The 22,422-nt window shown below is 44.0% G+C and overlaps 1 protein-coding gene across 1 annotated transcript in view; it reads right to left on the bottom strand.

Moving 5' to 3' along the window:
* The window catches only part of BSN (bassoon presynaptic cytomatrix protein), a 192,308-nt gene that overhangs the window by 21,354 nt on the left and 148,532 nt on the right, over positions 1–22,422 (bottom strand). Inside the window, exons 5-9 of the mRNA XM_073591704.1 lie at positions 15,163–21,888; positions 11,504–13,706; positions 10,129–11,135; positions 5,273–5,369; positions 752–886 (exon numbers count right to left, since the gene is read on the bottom strand). Coding sequence (XP_073447805.1) covers positions 752–886; positions 5,273–5,369; positions 10,129–11,135; positions 11,504–13,706; positions 15,163–21,888 — 10,168 coding nt within the window. The remainder of the gene's footprint in view (positions 1–751; positions 887–5,272; positions 5,370–10,128; positions 11,136–11,503; positions 13,707–15,162; positions 21,889–22,422) is intronic.

The following is a 22,422-nucleotide window of genomic DNA, read 5'->3' as shown; positions in this document are numbered from 1 at the left end:
AATTAAAATCTGAAAATTCGAAAACCCGAAAATCGGAAATAATAACTAATAATAAATATTAAATTATAGGTATTGGAATTTCCTTTCAAATTTGGCTGTTAGTGAACGTAACTACGAGTACGAATTTATCCGAAGTTACGAATTATCTGAAATAACGAATGCCGTATCTAAACGAATGGAACGTAACGATCTAATAATAATAAATAACAATAATAATAATAAAACCTTTTTATTATTATTATTTATTATTAATTTGTTTAGATGCGGCATTCGTTATTTCCGATAATTTGTAACTTCTTTCTAACTTCTTTCTAACTTCGAATTTGTATTCGTTACATTCACAAACAGCCACATTTGAAAGGAAATTCCAATACCTATAATTTAATAGTTAGTTATTATTAGTTATTATTTCAAATTTTACTGATTTTCTTTTTTTTTCTTCAGATTTTCGAATTTTCGGATTTCCAAAAATTCGGAAATTCGGAATTCGAAAAATTTGAAAATTCAGAAATTCGAAATTCGGAAATTCGAAAATTTGAAAATGTGGAAAGTCGAAATTTGGAAATTTTAAAATCCGTATTTTCGGATTTCTGAATTCTCGAATTTCCGAAAAAAGCAAAAAAACGAATAAAAAGAAAACTAAAACAAACACATTTTTTTGTCAGTGCACGTCTATTAAATGGTGTCTCCTATATCACAAAGCCCACATGCTACCTCCAGGCCACACTGAAGGGTCCCTGTTGTGCTTTACCGTCAGTAAGTTTGCCTGCTTGTTCAGCTGCACCTCCAGGAAGAATTTTGGAGAACATGCTCTCCCCTTCGGGTCCGGACTGTCCTGCCGCCGTTCCTGAAGGCATTGTTATCGGCTTTTGGGCTGTTTTTATACCTGAGAAAAAAAATGTCAGATAGGTCAGAGAGTGTGGAAGGCTGAGAAGGCTGTACAACATCTCCCACATGCACCCCATCCACCTTCCTCTCTCTTCTACTTATCATATGGGGGAGGGGGGGTTATAAAAGGTGGTCACAAGATCCTAACAATGGAAAACTCACTCCCTGGAAGCGACTCTAAAGCCTTGTACACACAATCGGATTGTTGGCCAACAAAACCGCGGACTTTTGTCTGAAGGGCGTTGGCCCAAACTTGTCTTGCATACAAACGGCAAGGAATTGTCAGCTAACAATTACAAACATAGTGACGTACTTCGTTGTTTTTCAGCTCTTTAGCGCCACCCATTGGGCTCCTTCTGCTAATTTCATGTTAGTAGAAGTTTGGTGAGTGTCGATTCGCACTTTTCATTTCGCACTTTTCATTTCGCGCTTTTCAGTTCCTTCCTGAACGGCCGTTCGTCAACCATGTTGTGGAATCGGAGGAGATAACGTGTTATTTATTATTGGCCTTGGAGTTATTGCTTTGACCCAAGTCCAGTCCAGGAACAGGAGGATTTCTTGGACCAAAAATTGGTTGCTTTATTAATGGTGACCAAATATGTCATATGCCTTTGCTGCGGGAGCTCCAGGAGAATAATCCGGATGATTTTCGGAATTATCTCCGGATGACGAACCCCTGCTTTCACCAACTCTTGGCATTGCTGACCCCCCTATATTAGGAAGCAGGACACATGCATGAGGCTCAGGCTTTTATTTTATTTTTTTGGTTGGATAATAATGATTTGATTTGGTATATTTTCTATATTTTTGGATGCATAGAATGCACTTTTTGGTTAAATTCTATTGGCAGATAGCATGTCTAATTTTATTTGTTTTCTTTTTTTAATGCACAATAAAACAATTTGTAGAATAATACTTGGCTATGTGTTTTACTTCAAATGACAGTTTGGGAGTCGGCAGTTACATTTTATAAAATACAATGTAACATTGACAAGGGACACCAACATAGTTGTATCTTTGATCTTAAAAACTACGGGATAATGGTGTTGTGGTAACTTGACCAAATAAAAATTAAAAAAAGCATAATAATATTATTCTTGATATCACTAGAAAAAAAAAGCCTTTGAAAATTTGTTTGCAATAACTCCATCAGTATCACCAGCAAAGCGGCTTCATTATTATCCCATTAAAGAAGAAGAGAATTGGAGATTTCATAATTTTCAGTGTCACGAATGTTAATTCTCCATTACGAGCGTTAGTTTACAAGACTGACCGCTTCCGGCTCGTCCTTGCTTCCGAGCATGCGTGTTTGTACTTTGGACTTTTATCTGACGGACTTGTGTACACGCGCTCGAAAAATCCGACAACACACATTTGTCCGCGGAAAATTTTAAAACCCGCCATCCAAAATTTGTCCGCAGAAAATCCGACAACAATTGCTCGATGGAGCGTACACACGGTCAGATTATCCAGCCAACAGCCTGTCGTCACACATTTCCCGTCACAAAATCCGATCGTGTGTACACAGCTTAAAACCCCTTCCACACTGGGGCGTGGGCCGCGTTGCTAGTTTTAGCGTGCGCTTTACCGCAGTTGTAACGGTGCTTTTCGGCCACTAGCGGGGCACTTTAAACCCCCGCTAGCACCCGAGGAAAGGGTAAAAAGCGCCTGAAAAGCACCGCTGCCCATTGACTTCGATGGCAGGGGCGGTTTAGGAGAGATGTATACACCGCTCCCGCACCGCCCCAAAGATGCTGCTTGCAGAATCTGTTTTTCCCGTCCTGCAAGCGCACCGCCCGAGTGTGAAAGCACTCAGACTTTCACACTGGGGAGGTATGAGAGGTGCTTTTCAGGTGAACAACTATAAAAAGTGCACAATGAACAGCCACGTCCATAAATATTGGAGAAGGAAAAGGGGTAGTACAGAGTATTACCAAAAGGGCGGACTTTTTAGGCTAAGAAACAATGGAAGAGAGACATACTATAAACAATCAAATTTATTAAAGTTAACAATTACATAGAAAAATCAAATTGGATAAAAGTATGAAAAATATGCATCTATGCTTAAGTGCAGTGAGCCCTTGTATGTCTACGCGTTTTGCCGCTAGGCTTCTTCAGGACATAGCCAAGGTGCTTTTCAGGTGCTTTACAGGCGCTATTTTTACCACAAAAACACCTGAAAAGCGCCTCAGTGATCAAATAGCCTAAGGCCGGCCATACACGGTTCGAACAATCAATTGATCGATCAACTTGGGGACAACCAACCTGCCGTATTCACTTACAATTATCGCTGCGATAATCACTGTCTTCTCTCCCCCCGGGAGAAGACAATTGCTCGGCAGGTGATATTCCCCTGTTGACACTGTGAGGTTGATTTACAAAAGGACTGTGCACTATGCCTTGTGCAGTTGCTCCAAATGCTTAGTAAATGAGGTGAAGCTCTGCTGACGTCCATCATCCAATCATGTGCAAGAAAAAATGCTGTTTTTTAAAATTTTCCTTGCATCTAATTGGGTATTCTTTGCAAAGTGAACCTTTATCTCATTTGCTAAGCTCAGAAGCAACTGCCTTTAGTAATTCAACCCCTGCCCAGATAGCAAGTAATTGTGCTGCAAGTTTGAAAATGACTTGCTAAGCTCTTGCTAGACTTGCCAGGCTTTACAAGTTTGGTGCACAATTGCAGCAAGTCCGCATTGCATGACTCCAGATTAACTTTCTTTGCAAACATTCTGCAAGTCTGCTGCAAGTTCTGGTTCAGTTATGTTGTGCAGTATAGTCATCCCACCACTGGGGGTCACTGCTGTAGACTTCCAGAGCTCTTGCTGTAGACTCATCACTGCAAATTTGCTCTTCCTAGAGACTTGCCACAAAAAATTGCTACAAATTGGAAAAGTGTCAACTAGAACGTGTGCTTCAAGTGCTCTGCAAGTGTAAAACTTGCCAGTGCAAATGTGCAGCAAGTTACCAGACTTACAGACCAGTTAGCCTAACATCAATAGTATGCAAGCTCTTGGAGGGGATGATAAGGGACTATATACAAGATTTTAGTAATGAAAACGGTATCATTAGCAGTAATCAGCATGGATTCATGAAGAAATGTTCTTGCGAAAAAGATGGCAACTCACCACCTCATAGAAGGTTAATAAAGGAAGGCCCGTAGACGTGGTGTATCTGGATTTTGCAAAAGCATTTGACACAGTTCCCCGTAAATGTTTACTGTACAAAATAAGGTCCATTGGCATGGACCATAGGGTGAGTACATGGATTGAAAGCTGGCTACAAGGGCAAGTTCAGAGGGTGGTGATAAATGGGGAGTACTCAGAATGGTCAGGGGTGGGTAGTGGAGTCCCCCAGGGTTCTGTGCTGGGACCAATCCTGTTTAATTTGTTCATAAACGACCTGGAGGATGGGGGAAACAGTTCAATCTCTGTATTTGCGGATGATACCAAGCTAAGCAGGGCGATAACTTCTCCGCAGAATGTGGAAACCTTGCAAAAAGATCTGAACAAATGAATGGGGTGGGCAACTACATGGCATGCAGAAAATGTAAAATGATGCATTTGGGTGGCAAAAATATGAATGCAATCTATACACTGGGGGGAGAACCTCTGGGGGAATCTAGGATGGAAAAGGACCTCGGGGTCCTGGTAGATGATAGGCTCAGCAATTGCATGCAATGCCAAGCTGCTGCTAACAAAGCAAACAGAATATTGGCATGCATTAAAAAGGGGATCAACTCCAGAGATAAAACGATAATTCTCCCGTTCTACAAGACTCTGGTCCGGCCGCACCTGGAGTATGCTGTCCAGTTCTAGGCACCAGTCCTCAGGAAGGATGTACTGGAAATGGAGTGAGTACAAAGAAGGGCAACAAAGCTAATAAAGGGTCTGGAGGAAGTAAGTTATGAGGAAAGGTTGCGAGCACTGAACTTATTCTCTCTGGAGAAGAGACGCTTGAGAGGGGATATGATTTCAATATACTAATACCGTACTGGTGACCGCACAATAGGGATAAAACTTTTTCGCGGAAGGGAGTTTAACAAGACACGTGGCCACTCATTAAAACTAGAAGAAAAGAGGTTTAACCTTAAACTACGCAGAGGGTTCTTTAGTGTAAGAGCGGCGAGGATGTGGAATTCCCTTCCACAGACGGTGGTCTCAGCAGGGAACATCGATTGCTTCAAAAAACTATTAGATAAGCACCTGAACGACCGCAACATACAGGGATATACAATGTAATACTGACATATAATCACGCACATAGGTTGGACTTGATGGACTTGTGTCTTTTTTCAACCTCACCTACTATGTAACACTTCAACACTGCCCCATATCTGTGGCAAGTTATCCTTGCTATCTGGGTTTAAGGCATGCCATCAGCTTACCTGCAGCAGGCCCTGGTGCTGGAGCCTGTGGTGCTCTGACTGGCTGAGGAGTCGGTTTTGCAGCAGTCTTGGAGCTGTCCACTGGCTCGACTTTTGGCTGGAATGGGAAAGAAGAATAAATTTGTGTAAATGCTTTCTTCAAGTTTCTCTAGAATCTTTCACATATAAAAACTAACAAGATGTGTGTCTCATGCCTGGCCAGCTCTAAAGATCTCAGTGGGCTATTTTCCCAGATTACAGGGGTGTCTACAACATGAGGCTTCTCACTGCTCATACAGGAATCCTGCCTAATGTTCTGTTTAGGTGGAATACTGGTTACCAATTTCTTTCCTTGCCCTGGATGGTATCTTCACTGTCACATACCTTCCATAATGGGGTTTTGGGCTGTAGGTGACACATGTGGACTTATTCAAAAAGCCAACACAAAGCTGAAGACTCATTCTCCAAGCCAAACCCCTTCTCGTTCCCATGTCTACAATATGATCTCATGACTCCTTCTCTCTCTTACTTCCATTTATGATCATTCCATGGTCTGCTTCAGTACTTTCCTCCCCAGGCCTGCAATCAGCTCCTATCTCCTTACCTCTTGATATTCCATGGCCAGCTGACACTTCTGTATTACAACTCCACTCCTTGCTCTTTGTAGTCACCACTATACCATTTGTTTACCCCCCTGGTCAACTTGAGCTGTCATTATGCCTCTTCAATGTATTCGCCACCTCCCCCAAGTCAGCTGTCAATCTGCTTTCTCTATCCTTACCCTACTTTCCATGGTGACCTCCGGCCCTACCTCTTCCACCCACTTTATGACTAGTAGCCACATCCACCACCCAACTTCAATCATCTCTTTCTCCACCTCGTCTGCCCTCATGCACCATGATCAACTTTCATTCTGTCTTCCCCTATTTAAATAAATAAATAAGTGCAGCGCTAAAGTTACAAAATAAAAAGTTCAATACAGTTCATATGTTCATGGATTGAAACACATGTAAATAAAGAGGCACGCAGACGTCACTGGTGATAAAGGGTGCTTCATGCAAAAGTTTAAGGTGATCCCTGGTCCGTGCTCACACCATTTGTTTAGCCAAACTGCTCACCTTGCTTAATAGACCCCTGAACTAACAGGAAGGTCATGAGAGCTTTCACCACCTCCGGTGGTAATGGTAAACTTGTAGATGGAAGATGGGCACCTCTCGGACTCCGCAGATAAGCCTTGTGACTCTCCCGCAGCAACATATAATATAAAGAAAAAATCTAGTGCTCTCTGTATGACTAGTAAAAGGTAACATTTATTAAAAGTCGGGTACTCACATAAATAGCACTTAGTCCAAGTGCTAGGATATCAAGCATAAAAAAAAAACTGGTAACAGCAAAGCTGGTAAGGTGGTCGTAGTGACATTAAGATAAACTCCCGCACGCGTATCGTCCATAGGACTTCCTCAGCGATAATGGAGTATCGAAATGCCACTGTAGTTTAAATAGATAGCCCCTTATCACACTCACCTGTGTAATTAGAGAACGAGCGGTAGGCATCCAATCAGGACGCACCACTCACTAACAGGAAGTGTGTATCCAGAGAGGTTGCCATAGCGATCACTGGAGCGCGTCATGCAGCGAGGAACCCCTTATCACACTCACCTGTGTGGTTAGAGAACGAGCGGTAGGCATCCAATCAGGACGCACCACTCACTAATAGGAAGTGTGTATCCAGAGAGGTTGCCATAGCGATCACTGAAGCGCGTCATGCAGCGAGAAGCCTGTATGGCAATCCGACTGTGTATTAAAAAGAACCGAGCGGTAAGCGTCCTATCAGAACGCACCCCTCGGGCATAGGAGGAGTTTGATAGGCTATCTCCATAATGGTCATTGCGACGGCGCAACGGCATGTCGACGTGACGGCGGATCACATGACCACGCGCCTCAGAAGATACCTCCCACCTCGGACAGACGTAAACAGAGCTAAGATATGTTTACATGTAACCATGGTGATCCGGCGTTACGTCCGCAAAGCGGCAACACTCACGCCAGTCATCCTCACATTATACCGCCTTCCCAGAGGCAGAGTAAACATACAGCCTTCGGCGTGTGTGGTTGTCACAGCAGCCAAAAAATGTGTGGGCTGGGTGTACACCACATCACTGCTGGAGACCAAATACACCCAGCCCACACATTTTTTGGCTGCTGTGACAACCACACACGCCGAAGGCTGTATGTTTACTCTGCCTCTGGGAAGGCGGTATAATGTGAGGATGACTGGCGTGAGTGTTGCCGCTTTGCGGACGTAACGCCGGATCACCATGGTTACATGTAAACATATCTTAGCTCTGTTTACGTCTGTCCGAGGTGGGAGGTATCTTCTGAGGCGCGTGGTCATGTGATCCGCCGTCACGTCGACATGCCGTTGCGCCGTCGCAATGACCATTATGGAGATAGCCTATCAAACTCCTCCTATGCCCGAGGGGTGCGTTCTGATAGGACGCTTACCGCTCGGTTCTTTTTAATACACAGTCGGATTGCCATACAGGCTTCTCGCTGCATGACGCGCTTCAGTGATCGCTATGGCAACCTCTCTGGATACACACTTCCTATTAGTGAGTGGTGCGTCCTGATTGGATGCCTACCGCTCGTTCTCTAACCACACAGGTGAGTGTGATAAGGGGTTCCTCGCTGCATGACGCGCTCCAGTGATCGCTATGGCAACCTCTCTGGATACACACTTCCTGTTAGTGAGTGGTGCGTCCTGATTGGATGCCTACCGCTCGTTCTCTAATTACACAGGTGAGTGTGATAAGGGGCTATCTATTTAAACTACAGTGGCATTTCGATACTCCATTATCGCTGAGGAAGTCCTATGGACGATACGCGTGCGGGAGTTTATCTTAATGTCACTACGACCACCTTACCAGCTTTGCTGTTACCAGTTTTTTTTTTTTATGCTTGATATCCTAGCACTTGGACTAAGTGCTATTTATGTGAGTACCCGACTTTTAATAAATGTTACCTTTTACTAGTCATACAGAGAGCACTAGATTTTTTCTTTATATTATATGTTGCTGCGGGAGAGTCACAAGGCTTATCTGCGGAGTCCGAGAGGTGCCCATCTTCCATCTACAAGTTTACCATTACCACCGGAGGTGGTGAAAGCTCTCATGACCTTCCTGTTAGTTCAGGGGTCTATTAAGCAAGGTGAGCAGTTTGGCTAAACAAATGGTGTGAGCACGGACCAGGGATCACCTTAAACTTTTGCATGAAGCACCCTTTATCACCAGTGACGTCTGCGTGCCTCTTTATTTACATGTGTTTCAATCCATGAACATATGAACTGTATTGAACTTTTTATTTTGTAACTTTAGCGCTGCACTTATTTATTTACTTAGTTCAATAGGGTTTATATATTTGCCTTTAGTGTTCAGCTGCTGTGATTAGTCATTGAGTTTTGCGCTGACTGTTTGTTTCTGATCGGTTACCTGTCTTCCCCTATTACCTCGAAAAGCTTACCGTGCCGCTCAAATCCTGACTATTGAGTGACTCCTCGCTAGTGCTCAGAACATGGAAGTGAGCGTTCAACATCACTAATCCAGGAGTGTCAGCATAATGAGGGTAGGATGCTACTCAACTGACCCGGTGCTCGTTAAAGTGAACAGACCATTCACTTTAACGAGCACTGGGTTGGTTAAGAGGCATCCTAACCTTGTCTTCCCTTATAATTATACACTATATTGTCAAAAGTACTGGGATGCCTGCGTTTACACACATTTGAATTTTAATGGCATCCCAGTCTTAGTCTGTAGGGTTCAATATTGAGTTGGCCCACCCTTTGCAGCTATAACAGCTTCAAGTCTTCTGGGAAGGCCATCCACAAGGTTTAGGAGTGTGTGTATGGGAGTGTTTGACCATTCTCCCAGAAGCGCATTTGTGAGGTCAGGCACTGATGTTGGACAAGAAGGCCTGGCTCGCTGTCTCCACTCTAAATCATCCCAAAGGTGTTCTATCGAGTTGAGGTCATGCCAGTCAAGTTCCTTCACCCCAAACTCGCTCATCTGTGTCTTCATGGACCTTGCTTTGTGCACTGGTCCAAATCATTTGGTGGAGGGGGGGTTATAGTGTGGGGTTGTTTTTCAGGGGTGGGATTGGCCCCTTAGTTACAGTGAAGGGAACTCTTAAGGTGTTAGCATACCAAGACATTTTGGACAGTTTCATGCTCCCAACTTTGTGGGACAATTTGGGGATGGTCCCTTCCTGTTCCAACATGACTGCACACCAGTGCACACAGCAAGGTCCAAAAAGACACGGATGAGCAAGTTTGAGGTGGAGGAACTTGACTGGCCTGCACAGAGTCCTGAACTCAACCCAATAGAACACCTATGAAATGAAATAGAGCAGAGACTGCGAGCCAGGCCTTCTTGTCCACATCAGTGCCTAACCTAACAAATGCACCTCTGGAAGAATGGTCAAACATTCCCATAGATACACTCCTAAACCTTGTGGACAGCCTTCCCAGAACAGTTGAAGCTGTTATAGCTGCAAAGGGTGGGCCAACTCAATATTAAACCCTACGGATTAAGACTGGGGGTGCCATAAAAGTTTACGTGAGTGTAAAGGCAGGAGTCCCAATACTTTTGGTAATATAGTGTATGTGACATGAGTGACTTTTATAAAAACACAACTTGATGTCCTTCAGTTAGAGTAAAATAAAGTTCTAGGCTTTTGTACATTAGCACTGATATTGTTTGTTTAGTGACATTTACTGTTAACATTTGTACTGAAAGTTGATTAACTTTATATTATAATGCTGCACAAACTGTTGGTGCTATATAAATCATGTATAATAATAGTATAATAATAACAATACTTACTGGAACAGTTGATGGAACACTGGACTGCAAGGTCGGTTGTGTCTGTTTTACTGTTTGTTGTGGCGGAGGCGGCTGCTGCTGTTGTGGCGGCGGCTGTTGCTGCGGCTGTTGCTGCGGCTGTTGCTGCGGCTGTTGCTGCAGCTGTTGTGTTCTTGAGGTTGCCTGACCTTGACTCCCTTGTGGCTGCTGCGGTTGTTGTTGTCGAGAAGCTGGCAGTCCTTGGCCTGCAGATTGCTGCTGCTGTTGCTGCGGTTGATGTTGCTGTCCCTGCACTCTTGTTGGTTGAGACAAACCTTGTTGATGCTGAGACGGAGGATGAGTTTGGTGTGAAGACGGTTGGTGAGATGTTGGATGTGAGCTCGGTTGATGAGAAGACGGATGAGTTTGTTGTGATGGTCCCACCTGCTGCTGTTGTCTTGAACTTGGTTGCTGAGACTGCTGCTGTCTTGTTTGTTGCGGCTGGCCTGATTGAGGCTGTTTAGTCTGCTGTGGAATCTGGTGGTGAGAATCTGCCTTTTGTTGCTGAGATATTTGGGTCGGTCGTTGGGACTTCTGTGATTCCGAACTATGGTGATAACTGGATGATTGCCTTGACTGCTGTGAATACTCAGAACCTGGTGGATATCCTCCCTGTGACCTTGCATCTGGCTGCTGTGATTTCTTCAAAGACGATGATGGTTGGGAATGTGGTCGAGGTTCATGACGCCCTTGGTCCCTGGGATGCTGCTTAGACGATCGCCTTTGCTGTTCCTCTATATGACGGGAAGAGGAATGTCTTCCAGAATCTCCGTGATGTCTATGATCTTTAGAAGATAAATGGCGAGGCTGAGAATATTCATCATGTTGCCACATATCCTCATCTGGAGGCTCATCGTAATCATGATATGTGTGCTTAACTGGAATCTTTTTCTGAATCTGTGTGTGGCTGCCATGATACCTTGACCGCTCTGAACGAGCTTCTCTTGGTTTATCAAACCAATCTGTTTCCTCCTGACCCAAATGATAGGCTTTGGAAACCAAAAACAAATCACGGTCAGCTGTTGTGGCCAATGGTGAAGTGTAGATAGACTGAAGCCATGCAACAAATGGACAGGAAGCAGTTGATAACATGCAAAAGTGGTGGAAAAACACCAAAGAAACCAAGAAATCAACTGACTGACAAAAAATAATATTGGGACGCACCATAATCAACGACATGAAACAGAAAAACACAAATGAAACTGCTGAACAGCACCATGCTGACACAAAAATAAGATGAATAAGAAAGGCACATCATGCAAATTCAGGAAGGCATATCATGCTATGAACAGCATGGGACAATAAAATGAGGCTCTCGATTCCAGCATGCTGAGATCTCACCATTTATAGTGTTTACCTTCACTGTCTGACACAACACAGTGTGAATCGTCCATCATGTAAGTTTCTTCTGGCTTGTATGTATGATTTCTTGGCACTTCCGTTACATGTTCTTGTACGTCAGGCAGTGAGTGGCTCGAGCAGAACGGGGGACAACTATCCACTGGGGGCTGGGACATTCCACCACCTGAACGAGACTTTCCTACTGGGCTGACGGGACTTTCTTCTTCAGAAGCCTGCGATCGCATTGGGGCTCGTCCCCGACTTTGACTCATAGTGAGTGTAGAAGGTTTGGAGCTTGACTTATGATACCTGTCCGATGAGTCCCTTTCATAGGATTTGCTCCTACTGCTTCCTGAATCACGGCTTGATTTTTCCAGACCATAACTGGATGCTGACCTTGATCGGCTTCCGGAACTGTAAATTCTATCGTCTTCTTCTACCATGTCTCTACCTGACCCTCCATAATATTTTTGCTGCTCGTACACATTTTTCTTTAGGCCGTATGTTATCTCATCCTGAAGTTTTTTTGCTCTTGAGGACACACTACAGCTGTTGCTCATTGATGTTGTCACTGGATAGGAAGCTGCTAGGTCAGATTCTACATCTTTAGCTTCTTCAATTGGAGAAAATTTTGAAATTTTCTGTTCCATTCCCTGTTTTCTGTGCTTGCTGCGCTTGGATGACACAACAGCTGGAGCCAAATTTTTGGACGGGTGTTTTGGCATTCCCATGCTAGAACCATGTTTATCTATCCGTGATGGGTGTCGAGAATCATTATCTACATAGTAGTAAGAGCCACCAGAAGAATCACGACCGTTACCATCGCTGCTACGTTGATAGCTGTTTCTTCCACGATAATCTGAGCTGTGGTGATCATATACATCCTCTTCCGACTCTTCCTCTGCTCTAGAATAACAACACGGCTTGCTTAAACTATCGCTTTCCATATGACCGTTTTTCTCCTTGATATGACGGCCATTGTTATTTTGCTGATGAGGCTGAGAAGGAGGTTCGACTTTTTGGCTTTCTGATACTGGTGGGTTCTCTTTAGTCAGTTCACTTATATCATCAATCATCACATAGTTACGAGGGATATTTTGTTCCAGATTTGTGTAATGGGAGTCTGATGTGTAACTATTTGAGGGGCTTTCTGCTCCATTACCTCTGTCAGTCTGCCTTGCATCTCCTGCCTTGTACTGGTCAAAAGTGCTAGCTGCAGTTGTGCTACTGAAGGCTGTATCTGGAGTTGCCGAGGATATGACCACAGTAGGATTTGCTATCACTTCATAATTTGTAGGAACTTTGTGTTCTAGATCAGCCAGCGATGTCTGCCTTGGCTTTTGGTGGGGGCTAAAAGTGTCTGCTTGTGATGGAAAACCTGAGTTTAAAGAAGTTTGCAATGGTGTTTGATTTGCATAGGTAGTGTGGGCTTGATAATTAGGATGTGGTGGCCGGAAACCTGTATGACTTTGCAGGCCTAAATCTGTCTGATAGCTTGTTGTTGGGGCAATGTTGTGAGTCTGATATGAAGTTTGTGTAGGATAATTTGATATTTGAGTCTGAAAGCTATTTTGAGATGGACCATTACTAGATACAGGATATGGGGATTGCTCGAATCTGGTTTGTTGGACAGAAGTAGTGACTGGGGTAACTGTTTGGCCGGAAGTGTACTGGTAGGAGTTCAATATGTAAGAGGAAGCTGATGTTTGAAACTGTTGTGGATTCTGTAACTCTGAATATTGAGGGGCAGGGCCTGTCCTGTTCAATAGGTTGTTGCCGTCATAACCAGAAATCCGCATATTGTTGAGTTCACTGTCCGACATGTAATCCCTGTTTTCACCCATAGATCTGAGGTAAGGGACATCTCTTCTACCACCTACTTCCTTCACCACTGACTCCTTTCTCTGATAGATACCAAGCTCTAGATATTTTAGTTTAGCATCAATCTCCTTCTCTTCTTCTTCCAGTTCTGCTTGCTGCTTGCGAAGTTTTGTTGATTCTTGCTCTACAATCTTCAGGTCATGATCGAGAGTTTTCATAAAACCAACTTTTGGTAGCTGAATTGGTTGCCCTGCTGTCATCCTCTGAGTGAGATTCGGCATGTACATTTGGGTGTGCGCCTGACTTGTGGTGAGAGGAAGATGAGCTTCGTCAGGAGGTGGACTGGGAAGAGTCCGCTTCACTTTGCGTGTCATAGTATTTGGCTGGAAAGCTGAAATCTACAATGAATAAAATACATGTGTAGACTGCCAAGGTATTCACAATTAACAACAAGCTAACTATTGTCCACAAAATAAGAAAATAAGTAGGTGACTTTTAGTAAGACAACTGAAAACTGCTAACAAATCTATGTAACTGATGAATCTGTTTATTGAAGGAAAACCAAATGGTGTCACCTGTAAACTATATATCAGGGGTCTCCAAACTTTCTAAACAAAGGGCCAGTTTACTGTCCTTCTGACTTTAGAGGGGACAGTGGCAAGTGGGAGTGGAAAATACTGGCATCAATGGAAGAAAAACAATTATTGGGGGGGAATAATATTGGGGGGAAAATAGTGCCCCACTGTTGGTGTCAGTGGCAGGAATAGTGTCTTATCATTGTTGGAGGAAAAATGCCCCACCGTTGGTGCCAGTAGGAGGAATTGTGCCCCATCTTTGGTGTTAGTAGGAGAAATAGTGCCCCATCATTGGTGTAAGTGGGAGGAATAGTGCCCCAACTTTGGTGTTAGTGGGAGGAACAGTGTTCCATCATTGGTGTTAGTGGGAGGAATTGTGCCCCATCATTGGGGTCATTGGGAGGAATTTTCCCCATTGTGGATGTCAGTGGGAGTTAAAGTGCCCCATTGTTGGTGTCAGTGGCAGGAATTATGCCCCACTGTTGGAGTCAGTGGATGGAATAATGCCCCAAGGGCTGGATAAAGTCAAGCAAAGGGCCACACCCGGCCCCCAGGCCACAATCTGGAGACCACTGCTATATAATATACATTGGTGTTCTAGCCTTATAGGAGTAGGATAGCCCCATCCTAATCAGGTGAAAGATTCTGAACAATACAGAATTAGACAATTTGATTGTATGTCGTGAGTCAGGTTGGGAGACCTATGGCTGTCTTATTAAAAATGGAATCTGCTTTATACTTTCCACTCCACCTGGGAATCGGTGAATTATTTCTATTTGGTCTACTTTATCTTTCTTCATCTGAATTTAAACTTGGCTCGTCTTATTTTCATGGCCTCAAAAAATTAAAACATAATCCTGAGAATATTAATGGAAAAATATTGTGGCCTGTGCAGCCTGACGGGTCCTATTGATGTATCTTAAAATCAAGGTTATAAATCCACTCTGTCTGTATTGGCACAGATGAATCTCATGCAATAAATAAATAAATAAATAAATAAATAAATAAATAAATAAATAAATGTGCACCCTTGTAAGCATAAAAAAGCAATATTTGTCTGACTATCTCATATTCTACTATTATAGGTAGCTAAACAAATGCACACACCACCAGTCTCTAAAGGAGACTCTGGTAGAGCACAATTAAACTCTAGTACACGTATTTAGAGAATGTATTAATATCTGCACATAGCATAACAACAAAATGGAAAAATGCTTGATGTGTGTGTCTACGGAATGTCAGTGTAATGTTATGCAGGATAGTACAGAATACCTCTTACCTGGGCACCTTGCAGTAATTGTTGCTGATACATAGAGAATCTGTCCTTGGTGGACTCCTCAGAGGTGGGGCTGATGGGTTTTGGATCTGACAAGGATCTTTGCATGCTTTTGATTGGACGGGGAAGTATTTGCTGCCGTTGGGTGGTTTCAGCTGTAAAATGTTTCTGCGGGGTGACATGAGCTTTGTTGAGTCTCTCACTAGAAGCAAATGTAGATTCCAGAAGTCTGTGAGGTGAGAGTGGAGATACTGGTGAATAAAGAACTTGGGGGGACTTGGGAGGCTGTCTGTGAACTAGCTGAGAGAGAGTGTCTGCGGGAAGATGGGACTGATAACCGATCTCCAGTGGATCAGGTTTCTTCTTTTCAAACTTTCCTGTTCCTTGTTGTCTTGCCATATTAGCATCTAAAGGCCCAGATGTTCCAGTCTGGATATGGGAGGAATAAGGCGTAATTGTTGTAGGAACATTCAGCTGTGGTACCACAATGCTATGGGATTGAGTCTCTGGTTCTGTTTGGCAGGCCAGGCTCTCACCTCGATGTGTCTTCTCTGGAGCAGATATATATTTTATAATCTCCACTTTGGGATCTGGAGTAATGATATGTATGGATGGAGAGACTCTCTGAAGCTGGTCTGGCTCTGTTTGCACTGAACAATCACTGATGGTCTGGATGGCAATGCTCGACGTTCCTTTGGAATCATGCTTGCTGTCTGAGCTGGAATCGGAATGGCGTGAAAACCTGGACCTACGTCTTCGGACTGGCTGCTCCCAGTCTGCATTGTCTTCGTCATCTGTTTGAACGCTGCAATCAGTGCTTCTTTTTGTTTTGCGGCGTCGTGACATGTAAAACCTCTCTTCTCCATCTTCATCATCAGTCTGGACACTGCTGTCTGTTATCTTCTTAACAATGTATGGTTCATGACCGTCATCAATGTTATAAGCATCCCTTAGCCTTGGCATTGAATTTCTCTTCTTAATGGTTCTGTTTACTTCCCACTGTTCCTCTGTTTGAAGAGACATCTCTGAAGCAGAATTAGTTAGTGGCCTCTGGGGTCCAGGGTATCGCTGTTGTCCTTGCACATCTGGCGCGGTAGGTGCCACAGCAATGAAGGGAGGGTTTATTGGTTGCCAATACTGCCCACTTTGGGCTAAGGTTCTTTGCATTTCAATTGCAATTTCAGCTGCTGTCTGGGCTGGCAGCCTTGCAGGCTGCTCATTGGCTGGAGGAGGTGCAGTCTTTTGTCTCTTCTGTTCCTCCAGTTGCTGCTGAAGATGCTGTTGCAACTGCTGAATCTGTTCAAGCTGCAACCTTTGCTGGGCCAGCTGCTCCCGCTGTAAAGCAAACTGTGCTTGGCGTTCTTCCTGCTGCTGCTGCAGAACTTGATGCTTGATGGATTGCAACTCTTGCAGCTCTCTCTGGACGAGCATCTGTTCCTTCTCTCTGTGTCGGTGAAGTTCTAAGCGTTCCCTTTCCAGCTCTTCATGTAAACGCATTTGTCTTAGAGCCTCTATTTCCACTCGTTCTCTTTCAATCTGAAGATGATGTTCCTGCTGTTTCCTCTGTCGCTCCTCTTCTTTCTCTTTTTCTTTCTCCTCTTTTTCACTTGTGACTTTATGAGCTGATCTGGTTGTCTGGCTTTCTGAAACTGGCTTTTGGCTGGCAGGCTGTTGTCCAGCATCTTTAGGATTCACCTGTTGTGCAGAGGAGGCCGCAGGATGCTCCTCAGAGGTTGCTGCCATTGTAGGTTCTGTATGTACAGTTGAAGCAACAACAATAGTTGTAGGTGTTGTTGAAACAGGGAGAGATGACACTGCACTTGTAGTAACTGTACACGTAATAGTGGTAGCAGGTTTTCCCAAGTAAACAGGAGCCTCAATTACTGATGCTGTAGAAGCAGGAGGAAATCTACTTACTCCAGGGTAACGATACACTGGTTGTGATCCTAGAGCCATCCTTGGAGCAACAAGTGGCACTCTAGTCAGGCTTGCCAGTGGTACAGCTGTGATGTTCCCTTGGCCGTATGGTCTGTACAAACCTCTTATCATTGGCCGAAGTACAGGCGCTGGCTGTGTGGTGATTGGAAGAGTGGAGGCAATGGGTGTATTTATTGTTGAGTAAATCATGCCATCGGCAGCTCTGACAGTGGCGGGAGATGGATACATCTGTCTAATAGCTGAAGGCCGGGCACCAGCAACATTATACTGTCCTAAACCTCCAAAGCCTTGACGTGTATCTGGGAAATGGGGACTATACATCATGTTTTGCCTAATGTGTGTAAGTCCTTGCTGACTATGTGCCATGTTTGCTGCAGGCCCTGCCCCTATTGTGGTAGGACCATACTGCAAAATATCTGCACTGTTTGCATGTCGACCCCCATACTGATCCATAGAATTTAAGGCTGCACACATCCTGCTGATTTCTCTAGCTGTTGTGGCACTATACTGAGCAAGGCTAGACTCTTGAAAGTTAGACAGGTCTCTAGAGGAATATCTGTAGTCAGAATATATATTAGACAATGAACTGTACCGTCTCATAGGTAATGAGCTATTAAATAAATCAGTGGCTTGGCGTAAGTCTGTAAAGGACCCATACTGCATTCCCTGGTTTAGGTAGTTCCCATCAGAGAAGTTCATGCTGTAGGAGCTTTTCATTGTAGATAGATCCATCGCACTTTCTCCACCGCCAGCATGGTAAGGATGATATAAACTCATATCTGAAAGATTGGTCTCTGACATGGAGGAATACAGTCTTCCAGGATAAGGATAACATTTTTGCTCTTCATAAAAATTCTGAGTGGGTGCGGGGGGTTCTGGTTGTACCGGTGGCATCGGTTTGGACTCCCTATAACGATAATTATCTGAAAGCTCTTGTTCTCTCTGCCCATAGTACTGACCCCCAGGCCTGACTGCTTGAGCTGGTTCTGCACTTTTTTCTGCTACGTTAGGGTTATATCCACCTGCACAACTTCCACCAAAGGGGAACTTGTAGACCACATCACAGCACACCACCTGGCTCTCAGGTTTTATGTTTGTCAGGTCCAAAGCATTTGATGGCTGTTCTTCTTTCACAAGTTTTGTAACTGTGTTAGATGCCATATCATTGAGTTGTACCATCATGGTGTGGGGCTGGGCTCCAGCAATGTTCACTGGTGGATATTGTATTTTAGGCTCTGGAACACCCTTATACGCTTCAGGATAACCCATGGACTGCTCCTGGTGAAACTGTCTGGGCATGGCACTGATGTTAGCAATGTTCTGAACATTACCCGTCTGTGATACAATATCTCGTTTAACCGCTGATGTTACCTGACTTGGAAGATTGTATCTGGCAAACATCTCCTTCTGCATAGTGCCAATCTCTTCTGGCTTTCCAACAGGTGCCGCAGTGCCAGCACTAATCACCCCTGCCCTCATGCCAGGCTGTGCTGTTTGTTCCATATGCCTGACTTGTGTCAAGCACACTGCACTTCCAGTGCCCTGACCAAAGTCCACCCTATTCTGAAAAGGATCCCCATACACTACAGGCTGCTTTGGCTGTGATACAATCATGGACGTTGCAACAGTTATGCTGACAGTTGTGGCTGTGCCAATAACAGCATGTGGCTGCTCTTGGGCATTTAAATTTACACATAGCGGCTGCACAGCTGTAGTCTGCCGTGTGGGGGATTGGTCCATTGTTAAAGAGTATCGTCTTGTTTCTGTAGCCAAAGATGTAAGATCCATGCCTTGGTCAGTCATAATGACTGGTGTGTTTTTCATTGCAGTCCGTAAATCGACAGCACTGCCGCTAGGCTTTGGCCCAGGCTCAACCCTAGATGTTCCAGGTACAGAAGAAATTCTACACAATGAGATATTCTCAGGTGGCAAAGAACCCCAGTTATAAGTGTTGGATGAGCTATCTATCATTGCTGTCTGCTGTCCTTTAGCAGCTGTATGCATTGCCATAGTGGGGGCTCTTTCTACAACTGTGTGTCCCCTACTGTAGCTGGGCTGCATTTGTTCTTGCTGGGATTGTGAACTACTAGCTGATGGCTGGCTATAACTGTGAATGGTTTGCTGGCGGTTTAATCTAGTAGGGGATGTGACTGCTGAGGTAGAGGAACTAACACTCTTAGGCCTAGTTTGGCTGGATGTATCTGATGCTAGTGTAATAACCATAAATGGAGAATCTTGAGAAGACTGCTGCCTAGAAAGACGAGGTGACCTAGTGCGTTCGGGTGTCTGTGTACCATGAGCTACCATAGGGGAGGAGCCATCAGAGGAAGAGGGCCCACTTATATCAGTCCTGTGGATGGTTTGAGTCTGAGATGAAAATTCCGCAGTACTTCTGCTTCCCGTTGACATACTTATTCTTGGAGCTGAATGAGTTGGACTTTGTGTGGGAGAGGTAGGGGAAAGTGGGGGACTAGAACTCTTAAAAAAAGAAATAACTTTTGATGTCAGTGACACATTTGTCCCCACATTCTGTGCTTTATCTCTTGGTGACATGTTAACATCAGTAGCCATTCTATTTCTATATTGTTCTTCATTGGAGCTATAGTCAGGAGTTGCTCTGGAATGCGAGTAGCTTCTGTGAGAAGGAGTAGCAGATGAGGCATCGGCAGTCGCAGTAGATGTAGTAGCTGTGGACACTTTGCTGTACTGGTGAGTTGATGTCATTGTCTTAGAGGTGGGTACAGTAGAGGAACTGTGGAGTTTCGCCTGGTCAAGTCCATCTTTGGAGAAGTGCTGTGTAACACGTACATCAGGTATGACTCTTCCAGAGCTGGTTTCGGAAGATGAAAAGGACACTGGCGCAGACAGCTGAGTCGGACTTGTTCCAGGAGTAAGAGGACCACTCACTTGCTTCATCATTTCATTATATGCATTTTCAGCATTTAGAAATTGCTTTTCAGCGTATGCTTCTTTTTTCTTATCATCTTGTAACGAGAAGTCAATCGATGATGACTGATGCATTCTTGAAATATTTTGAGACGTCTGTAAAATTTCATCGTACACTGTTCCAGAGGTTGACATGTCAAGATGGTAGTCATTCTGCGTAGAACCGTGTCTACTACTGTCATAGCCATAATCATCAATATATTGGTACTCAAAGTTGTTCTGGCTTTCTGTGCCCACATAACCAACCTGCTGATAACTGTTTCCATACATCACATTTTGTTGCGGTTGCTGCTGTTTCTGAAACATTTCGGCTTTTCTCATCATCTCCTCGTAGACCTCTTCCGCACTCTTCAGTGGCTTGTTACTGCAGCCAGAAGATGTCTTTTCTGTTGGTGAGTACAGAGACATGAATGTAGGCAAATTGTATTCACTCCCTGACTTGTATAGCTTTGAAGCCATGATCTCAAATCCCTCTGCCTCTGAGTCAATAGATGGTGAATATTCTGAACAAGAAGATCTGTGCAGCTCTTCCATTTCTGCTGCTTGTCTCATTTCTTCAGTAGGTGAGGCATCTTCAATTGGAGACAGATTGCTAGGTGGTGTTTTTGATCGTTCTCTTCTTCTTTGTGCTCTTAGTTCTTCCTTGTCTCTTTTGGTCTTGCGTGCAGTGCTTCGAATTCTTTGTTGTTCTACTTCTCTCATTTTTTCCTGTTCTCGAAGGAGCTCTTCCTCCTCTCGCAGTTCTTCTTCTTCTGAGGAGTCCTCAATTGTAGGAAGTAAGGGACCATGTGAGCGATGCCGAGCTTTCCTTTGCTGCTTTACCTCCTCCAGTCTCTGTCTTCGACTGGGGCTGCTGTCACTATCCTCTTCAAGGGATGATAACGATGTGGGTGATGTACCACTGGTGTAACTTGGAGTTGTTGCAGGTAATGTGGATGAATACTCTCCCCTAGATCTTTCCTCGGGAGATCCAGTCAGACTTTCCATCTCTAATTCAGGTTCCCTGTCTAAAGTAATGTCTGCTTCATGATCAAGGTCAATGTCTCGATTGTAGTTGTTTGTGCTGTTCAATTCAATAGTCTTAAACCGTCGGAGTCCCCCTTGAGATGCAGACATATCTTCATCTTCTACCTCTATACCTTTTCCATTCTCATCATATATGTTAGATGAATTGTAGGCAAGGGATCTCTTTGAGGAACTTTTGGATTTTTCTGAGTCTGCTTTGTGCCCATTTTTACCACTGCTGTACTTGATATGGTTATATTGTTCATCTTCATCTTCAAGATTGTCTTCTTCTGCACTCATTTCTAATAACTGTCTCCTCATGAACTCTTCATCGGTGAAGCCTCCTTGGGGCTGCCTTGCTGGTAAAGGTGAGAAACCTTCACTACTGTCTTCGACATAATCATGACGAAGTTTGCTGCCAAATTCATCAGATGACTCCATGCGCTCTCTTTGGTCTCGCTGATTTTCCCATTCCAGAGAGTCTTCATCTTCTTCCAGGATATCTTCCAGTTCCTCATCAGAGTCAAATGCTTCGGGTGTAATGGTTAGTGATTTGGGTCTCTGCTTTTGTTTTTGATCTTCCCGTAAGCTATGGAACAACTTCCCATTGTCGCTCTTTGATTCCAACAGGGGCCGCATTGAGCTCTCCAACTTGGTCAATTCAGATGGGCTTGGTGGGCTACGCTGAGAGATTCCAGTTGTGTTCAGTTTCTCTTCCTCTTGTTGTAGCAGCCCTGCAATCTCACTTTGAGAGCTGGAGATTCCATCAGAAGAGTATCCGGTGTCACTAAGACTTTGAGGGCTGCGGGACAAGTCATGGGAATAAGGCTTGCTGATATCCTGTGGGGAAAAAAAAAAAAAAAGTTTATACTAGAAGTCACAGTATCCGTTGTTATATAGTGAGTATATTGATCCACAAATCAGGAAAATCTAACAGACTGATAAATCTGACATCTTCTGGTAAACTGATTTCTTTGACGAAGAGCAGATTTTTCCTCTCCGGCAACAATCAAACAATTTGCCAGTCCTGATTGCCAGGATTCCTGCAATGAGTGATTCCCCTCAGTTCTGACAAATCTACTTAAACAGGACATTAAAGAAAGTTGGCAGACATTATTGTGTCCAAATATTAGATTAATTGGCTCATCTTTACTGGTGAATAAATATGATTGGTTATTCCGAAGGAGAGAAGAAGCAGCAGGATCTTTATTGAAAAGAAAAACCCCACTTATTTTTTTTAGATTACATATTTTTATGCTATAAACTCAGCTTCACCCAGAACCTTTGTTATGGGCGTAGTGAGGAAGGGTTAGAGCCTCTGCTGGGTTTTTATTACTCAAAGACAGACACCCACACAATATATATATATGTCTC

This window comes from Aquarana catesbeiana, linkage group LG07 (genome assembly GCF_042186555.1).
Source record: "Aquarana catesbeiana isolate 2022-GZ linkage group LG07, ASM4218655v1, whole genome shotgun sequence".
Classification (NCBI taxonomy): Eukaryota; Metazoa; Chordata; class Amphibia; order Anura; family Ranidae; genus Aquarana; species Aquarana catesbeiana.
The sequence above is the reverse complement of the archived record's forward strand: the minus strand, read 5'-3'. Positions and strand labels throughout refer to the sequence as shown.